This window comes from Puma concolor, chromosome C2 (genome assembly GCF_028749965.1).
Source record: "Puma concolor isolate L17-30 chromosome C2, mPumCon1.1.hap2, whole genome shotgun sequence".
Taxonomy (NCBI): domain Eukaryota; kingdom Metazoa; phylum Chordata; class Mammalia; order Carnivora; family Felidae; genus Puma; species Puma concolor.
Window position 1 is genome coordinate 153,990,308 of NC_141675.1, and position 8,923 is coordinate 153,999,230.

General features: G+C 42.9%; 1 protein-coding gene across 1 annotated transcript in view; it reads right to left on the minus strand.

The window, feature by feature from the left end:
* Nucleotides 1–458: 458 nt before the first annotated feature.
* Nucleotides 459–8,923, minus strand: part of BRWD1 (bromodomain and WD repeat domain containing 1) — a 125,973-nt gene continuing 117,508 nt past the window's right edge. Inside the window, exon 41 of the mRNA XM_086675986.1 lies at nucleotides 459–8,242. Coding sequence (XP_086532112.1) covers nucleotides 7,092–8,242 — 1,151 coding nt within the window. The 3' untranslated portion in view covers nucleotides 459–7,091. The remainder of the gene's footprint in view (nucleotides 8,243–8,923) is intronic.

The following is an 8,923-nucleotide window of genomic DNA, read 5'->3' on the forward strand; positions in this document are numbered from 1 at the left end:
ATCTCGACAACACGTCGATAGTATGGAGAAAATCCTATCGCAACTAAGAATTTCTTTGGGACACAAGGACTTCAGGTGCAGCAATGAATTCCTTTTTGATGTACTGATGGCAGTACCTGTATTGACCGTTTAGGAACCTGGTAAAATACTAACACGAACTCGTTTGCATAAGTGCTTATTTGTAATCCAAAATGAGGGAAAACAGTTAAGATTCTATTGAAGAAACTGATCAGGCTTTTAAAAGTACTTTAAGAAAATCTGAACTTCCAATAAGTTAGTGCGTCAAGACGGGGGAGAAGAGTCCGTGCTAGTGTAGACAGCCACTCCAGCTTGATGGAGCCGTAGCTCTAGCCTCAGACCTAAAGTGGAAAGCTCACAGGGTGAAGATAAAAGCAATCTGAGGAACACAGAAGAGTGACAGTGTGGGAAATTGTTAAAAAATAATATGTACACATAAGTCGGGGTCAATTTTATTACTGAGAACTTGGCAAATTATAAAGTGCTTTACTCTCCTTGAGAAAACTACAAATCGTTTTTACAAATATATACAGGATAATTCAGGGTTAGAGAGAAGTCCAATCTAGAGGTCAGGGTACAAGCTTAAAAATTTTGGAGGCCACTACTCTAACAATACATATGGGACAGTGTCACTTAATACTAACCAGTCAGTACAGTCCCCCAAGTCGAACTGTCCTAGCAGGTCTTGGTGGGGCTTGGTGAGTCACGTGTCCTGGAGCAGTGAGAGCCTGAGGCACTGCTGCTTTCCTATAAATGACTCCCTATTGGGGGATGGCAAAAACCTCATTCGTGGAATGAAAACGTGCATGCAAACGTGCATGCATAGTAGCACTCCATCACAGTTCACCTGGGGGACCACTTTAATTCTAACGCCCAGATCACTGTATTCTAAGACGCTCTGTGGTGAATAGGAACTTGGATGCAGACATCCGTTTTGAGTCAAAGCAAGCATCTCTAAGCTTCTATGTGTTAAGGACTAATCATATTCCAATTATGATACTTAATACAAAACTGTCTTCCTAAACCCAGAATAAACTTCACATCACTGCTATAGAAGCATGAAAAATTTTAATCTCATCGCCTTTTAACTGCAGTATTAAAAACAAATCTGAGAATGGAAGATGATGAAAGCACGTCTGAAAATGAAAATGTGCTAGCCTATTTTACATACTTTTGACGTACTGAGGTCAGTGGTGAGGTCAGTGGCTGCTGCGGCGGGTTATCAATCCACAGAGGAGAAACCTTTTAGTTGCAAAACACAACCACCTCCCTCAAGCAAGGCTTTTGACAGAGTCAGTCTGAGATGCCCTTTTTTCACTGTCTGCCCTTCACTGATAATAAAATGATCAAAACTCAGGAAACAAACAGCATTTGTCACTGATAGTCATCCCTCCAAAAGCGTAAGTTTCCAAAAAGATCCCATACACGGGAAAGTCTCTGTAGAGGATGATCGTAGACTAATGTGTTCCCTGTAACTCCCAGAACGGAACACTTCTATTTTCCGGGTGAGTTGGTTAACACTGAGAAGTCAGCCTCTACACTGGGGCCACATGGGATCCTGAGCTTGTCAGAAATAATTCCCTAATCAAGAGTTGTTCTTCGCCAGCTTGGTCATTCTTATGGTTGAATAAATGCAGCACACTCCGTGATGGGCACCACAGAACTTGGTTTTGTTCTGCCTCTACGGCTGAGTAGCTCATCGCTATACAGCTCTCTTGTCTTTAACAAAGTTAACCGGTGACAGTCATTCTTACGATTCTCAAAGACTTGTGGTGACTACGAGTTTTTTCTAAAAATCTGATAAAAGTTCTATCAAGTATGAATTCAACGATCCTGTATCTATCTGTTTAGTAAACTTTAGATAGCTCTCAGAGCATTTCGAACTGTTTGGCAGGAGAGGGTATCAGAAATAAACACTGGTTTTCGACTACTTTATTACTTCACCGAAGAGAAGCAGCAGGGCACAGACAATCCCACACCAACCCCCTTTCAAGCCCGTCTCTAGTCTCCCTTCAGTCCTCCTGGCCCATCCAACACGGTGTGGCCCCGTGTTCTGCCTGCTTGAGAAACTAATCACAAGTGGACAGTAAGCTGTTTGAGAAACCGTAAAGATAAGTTGCAAGGGAAATTGGCTGCCTCCTGCAGACCTTATGGAATGAATCAGCTAGAAGGCTTGAAGTAGTTTAAAAAAGGAAAGAAAAAACCTTTTACTTGTCAGTAGGATAACATTAAGTTTATTATACTCTTTTAGTAACTAAAAAAAATTAAACTGGTTCCTAGATACCAACCGAGAGTCAGGCATGGTAATGAGTTTATTTAGAAAGTTAAAGTTTTGAAAGATCTTGTGTGCGAGTGGAAAATCTTCTAAAGATCTGCCTTTTTGTCTGGCCCCAGTGAAACGGTTAGAGTTTCATAGGTGAGCTGAATGTGTGCGTATGGTCCAAGGACTAAGCGAGGATCAGCACCTAGAAAATTACCTTCAATATATTAAAAATGAAAGATCACTTTCGACATTTAGCCACTGATCAAAAAGGGTAATAACTTCTAAACAACATCCCCGTAGGCCAGGCTGGCCGCTTGTGGTCCAGGCAAACTCTAGCTGGCCGTCTCGTTCCAGCTGGGTCAGTCAGAAGCCTCTTTAGGAGCCCAAATTCCCAACAGAGGTTTTAATAAATGATAAAACTTACCTTCAAATTACCTTAAAAACTAAAGTATGACCAGAAAGTATATGGAAACACTGACAATTAAATTCAGTGAAGCTATCAGTCCTGACAAACAGTCTACAGTTACTTACAGGCTGCCAAAGACAGAGAGCCTGCAGATCTGTAAGACCCCGATGTTATAACTGGCCCCAGCCAACGTCCCTATATCAGATCCACACAAGCAATCCTTGAGGAGACACCAGGAAAAGGTCTTCATATTTTTCTACCAAATTAACAATGTATTAGGAACCAGCGTGGCAGATTATCAGGAACTGGTAAAAATCTCTCAACTTTGAGAATTCCCACATACCCTTAAGGCAACATCTACAGTTTAAGAAAATAGCTACGAAAAACTCAAAACGTGAGAAAAGACAACACAGCCCTTGCCATTATAGTCTTTACACTTTAATCCTCTCCATTAATTCACAATTTTGAGCTACCAAAGTGGTATTAGCATGTGCTAATCTGGTTGGACTAGATTTTTCCACAATGTTCCATTTTCTCCCTGGCTTTGATAAATTATACTTGGGTTTGGTCTTTGTTCCCAAATACTGGAATCAAGACAGTCTTAAACAGTGAAGCTGCAAATTTCTTACGGTTTCTGCTTTATTATTTGCTGTTATCCACAGCGGGAGTTGAGAGATCGACTTAGGTAATAATGGAAAGTTCTTCCGCAGTGAAGGCGCTCTGGTGCATTCCATCATACCACGAGATAACTGAACTACAAGTTCCATACAGTGTAAGGTGCTGAAGTGTTTGTGGACAACTACAAGGTGCGTGAGAAAGTAAATACGCTGACTTAATGCGGACAAAAAGGGTGGAGCTGATAGTTCAGCTATAAAGGGCAAGGCACACCCGACCTGTTCTAGCCATTTAAAAGTTACTCAAAAAAAACAATACGGTAGAGTAGGAAGGAAAACTAAAAATATCGTGAGCGCCTTGAACAACTCTCTTGCATTCTACTGACACACAAACCTCATTGTTTTCAAGCGGCACGATCAAGTTCAATGTGCACTGACAAAAGAGATTAAAATCCTTTCAATTTGGTTTTTTAAAGCACTACACTTTAGTTAATACATTCTGTGTTCTGGTTATTTTAAAAGGCTAGGAGAGGGACAGGGGATGTAGTAGGAACCCTTCTAAGTAGGGAGGCTTCTAAGAATGTTTTACCTAAGATGTCATTAACCAATGGAGCATGAAGATTCAGTGACAGGTCTTATTATTTAGGGACAGTAATACTTTCAAGATGGCATTTCTTTTGGCTTCAGATCTCCTTTTCCATTTGCAATTCCAGGTTCTGGAGTGCCTTTTCCCCGAACAGAAATTCTTCTCCCCATTTTCATATTATAAAATTAATTTGCTTTTTTAGGTACGACTCTCTACTATTTAGAAGAAACTCTTATGTTGTAACTGAGAAGCTGTGAATAAATGCTTTATCATTCTTTCCAAGCATTTCTAAATTGAAAAAGGATTTAATCAGAGATTTTCCCCTAAAAATAAAAAAGGGAGAACGACCACCCTAAGAAGTATCTGAAAATGGGATACACTTTCCCTTTTATTCAGAAGTTACTACACATTGTCAGTATACCCTTTTAAAATAAGTATGATACGAAAAAAATGCTTTTTAAACCTCAGCTATTTTTTAAATGTTTGACATCTTTTTTCCTTAATACTTTAGAAGGAATCAAAAATCAAGTCTGATAACCACAGACCTTTTTCCAACCATAAAGGAATAAAATCATAGGGCTTTGGACATACACGACCACAGTAGTTTCGTTCTGGTTTGTTTTCATGTACACCATCAAGTTACTTCAAGTGCAATGGAAAGCCAGATAGCACTTACTTCTGGATCAGTTCACATTCAATTTGCAACCTTTTGTCTTTTTCACAAGAAAATACAAACTGATCCCAAACACATTAAAGTACATCCGTGCATTAAATCCCTGCGCAATTCGCATAAAGTAGAAAAAAAGTCAAACATGTTCTAGTGCTCAATGTAAACATTTTGAACTATTAATTATTTATTAATTTTCCTTAAAGTACTTAGGAGTGTGTGTCACATATTCAAAGTTAACCTTAGGAATAGCACCATGACCAAAAAAACCCATAAAAATGATTCTCACTATAATCCCTTAGTTTTACTTCAGAACTGGAGAAGCTACCACTGTCAACCATGCCTTCAAAGTCACCAGGACAAATTCTTGGTTTTTTTTTTTCCCCGGATGAAACCAAAACACTGCTTTCTATATACAAAGGTCTAACCATTTTGGACAGAAAGAAAAATCAGTAATTGGTTGACCAGCCAATCTATGACCAGTTAACTCAGGCCAAAAGATTAAGAATAGTTCTACCGATGAAGCCTAAATGATCAAAGTATCACCTTACAAAATAATTTATAGATTTAGAATGTATTCTATATTTTTATTTATGGATTTTTTTGGTACCTTTTTGCAGATGATGGTAAACATGGAGTTATAACCCTGAGAATAGATATAAAACAGAGAAGCTTAAGAAGAGTTTAAATAAATTAATGGAAATGACATCTATCACCATTTCTTAAAACTAGGGAAGTAAAGAACATTCCATTAATTTCTTCAGGTCAATAGTCAAGGACAATTCTCCTGAATCACTCTCTGTACTATACCCTCAACACAAGCTTTGAGAAGAAGAGCATCATAGTTTTGAAGCGGCGACAGCTCTCCAAACAACCAAAGAAGAGACAGGTATCCCACCTGTCTCGGTTGGTAATGTCCAAAAACATCCTTCCCCTTACATCAGAATAGAAAGTACCTTCTACCATGTCAAATAGAATAGATGACTAAAAAGTAACAAACTTAAGAACATTCTCTAACATTGATACCAGAGTCTGATGCTTTTCCGTATCTGCCACCTTAAGCATACACAGGAGAAGAGGATTAATTTTGTCTGACACCAAACACAGGGCCAATAAATAACAGAGGTAGGAGTACTGCAACATACTCCTCAGCTACGAAATATGTAAACCATTGGAATCAAGTCCATCTTCAGGCACAAACAAGCTAGGAATGGCCACCTACACTCTACGGAGTAGCACAACCTATCAAGCAAAAATATTTGGCTCAAAAATAAGTGTACTATGGTATTTGATGATGTGATAGAAGTTTCACTTTGAATGGATTCCAAAAGTCTTCTCCCACAACACAAGACAGTTTCTTAAACTAGGGGTCACTAACAAAAGATGCACTGAGTTGCCCCCGCAAAGAATGCTCGGGATTGCACATGGCAGCAGTAAGCTAAAACAGAGAGGTGGAGAATGACATTGAACTATTTCCCTATATAGATGAGATTTGCGATTGCACTCTTAACAAAACTGAACTCTACAATCTCAATGGAAATGGGGGGGGGGGGGGGGGAATCTACGTATAATTTAAATACTCTCTTGGCCCTGTACACTCTATTAAAGAACACACTTTTCCTAAATCTAAGGCACACAAACTCCTCTATTTCACAGAGTAAGACTATGGAAGACCAAGATTTTGGTTAAATCCCTTACATAGAAATCAGGAGATCTCGGAAAGACAAATTATATAGCATTCTGTTAGTGCACAATTTAAAAGAAAATGCCAGGGCTATGCTTGGGGCCTTCGAGGTTTAAAATATACAATCCAAACATTTTAAAAAATAATTTACCAGCACTTTATAAATTCAAGTTTATAAAATAAAAGTGATGACATTTTCCTTAAAAATAAAGAAAAACAGAGAAAAGACCCAACAGCATTTGGAGAGAAACCATTTGAATGAAAATGACCAAATCTGGTATAATGCATTCTGCTCAAGTAGCCAGGGAAATAAAAGAAAAGAAAAGGAAAAAAAAAAAAAAAAAGTGGTAGGTACCTCGCCTACTAATCATGGTTACACCTCCCATGATCGATCCGTCAGTATGCACATAATATTTATGAAGAATCTGTAAACATAGGCCACGGGTGAAATTGTTCTACGACAACAGAACAGGGGTTAGAAACTACCACCTCTGGACGCACTCAGCAAATGACTGCATGACACTTGCTACCGTGAAAGTAATGCTTATTGGTTTTGACAACCAGGATGTCTAGTGTTGAACATACTTCAAATCCTTGCTCTCTGTAGTTCAATACTGTCAAAGTAGATCTGCCCCCAAAATGAAGCATATTTTGGCACCTGTGCTGAACGCTGCTACAAAGGCAAGCAAGTGCAAATAAAAATAACAGTCATGATTTAGTCACATTCATAACTTTTCATAGAAAAATATAAATATATTCCCTGAATTGTAGGACAAAAAATAATTTCAACAGCCAGCTTTCACCATAAATTCCAGTCCATTTCCTCTTCGAATGAACTGGTTTTCTCTCAAGGTCATAAGGTGCAATCATCAAAATCTATCCCGTTCTCTAAGCTTCTGTCATCATCCCCATCGTGGTATCTCACGGTCCTTCTGCCCTGATTCCTCGTTTTTATTTTCGAGCGCCGAAGCCCTCTTTTCGACTTTGCATAGTCCAGATCTTCCCAGTCGTTATCGTCCACACTCAACCTGGGCCGTTTGCTCTGTCTCTGCCGCCGCGCGCTTCGGGACGCGGCGGCCGCACAGGCTTTACCTTTTCCGGCGGCCTTTGCTTTTCCCTTCGTTTTCCTCTTTTTGGTGTTCGCGTCGTCGGCACAGTCCCCGTCGGACTCGGTGGCGGAGGCCGGCTCGGACGCGGACCTGGGGCTGGGGGCGCGCGCGCCCCGGGCCGCCCCCCGCGCCGCGGTTCCCGGCGCCTCCCCCGGATCCGGGCGCATCCTCTTGCGCCCAGCCTCGGCTTCCGCCCCCGCCCCCGCCGCCGCCGCCGCCGCCGCCGCCGCCGCCCCCCGCAGCGGCGCCTTCCCGTAGGTCCGGAGCCGCCGGCCGTTCCACCTGCGCAGCCCGTAACTCAGCTCCTCCTCGAAGCTGGGCTCCGCAGCCGCTTTCTGCCCCGAAGCGGCCTCCGCGGAAACCTTCTTCCTGCCGGTCTCGCCCCCTGGAATATGGCTTTTCGACTCTTCCCCTGAAGACCCGGCGGAGGAACGCCTGGTTTGGGGAGGCGCCCCGTCCGCCCTGGGGCCCCGGGCGCGCCTGCCCCCGCGCTCGGAACTGCGCGCACCTTCCGAGTCGGAGTGGCCCTCCGGACCCGCAGGGCCGCCTCCCGGGCCCCCTCCGCAAGCACACGGCTCGTCCGGCACTTCACAGCTTGCGGCTCCCTCCGAATCGCTCCCCATCTTTGGGGCCGAAGAGGCACAGGCGGCAGGGACGGGCTTCTTCCTCCCGTGTCGGCTTCTAGTGCACACGCTGCCCGAACTGCCGTCTTCCGCGTCGCTCATGAGCTTGATCTTACCGGCGGCGGTGCTGGCACTTCTTCGAGGAGTCCTGAGGGGTCGCGTTTTGGCTTTTGAGGACTTCTTCTTCACCTTGGAATTGCTGTCTGAGTCACTGGAGCAGACCCTTTTCCTGGAAACCTTTCTGCTTTGTCCATGGTCTTGTGATGGAGAATCTAAAAATTAAAAATGAGAAGTACTCCTTTAATCTCTACAAGTATGTGTAAAGGAACGAAATGCTCAACATTTTAAACAACTGAAGTCCAGAATTCCTACTAACTCGGAAGGAGGACGGCAGTGAATGCGCGGGGCTCTCACGTTAGAGCAGGGACCTGGGTCCAGCCTCAGCACCGGCACGAGCAGAACACATTCCCATCAGTGACCACCACCCCCCCCCCCACCCCGCAATCGACATACACCAACAGCGGACACTAAAATACTTTCTTTACATGAGCTCAGACTAAACTCTACCAGCGCCCTAAGGTATGCAAACCCATCACCGACTCTCAGCCTCTGAAACTTTTTCCACTTCACAAGTTCCAATCACACCAAATACCTTTCATCTTAGCTTTGGCTGCCTCACGTTCAATGTTTCATCAATCCCCACTTACCAAGAGCACAATTTTACATCAGCGAGTGGTTTTCACCTCTCCCGGCTGCAGAGTTGCCCTGAGTAAAATGGGCAACAGCACTACATAGTTCATAAAAGACACAGGGACTGAACTAGTTAACAAACGCCCAGCAGAGAGACCAATCTCCTGATCCGAAGAAAGGCAGGGCTGCTGCGGCTGTTCTTACTTCCACATCACTTCCAAACAAACAGTCCGGCCCTCTCTTCTCACCTTCTGAAACGGGCA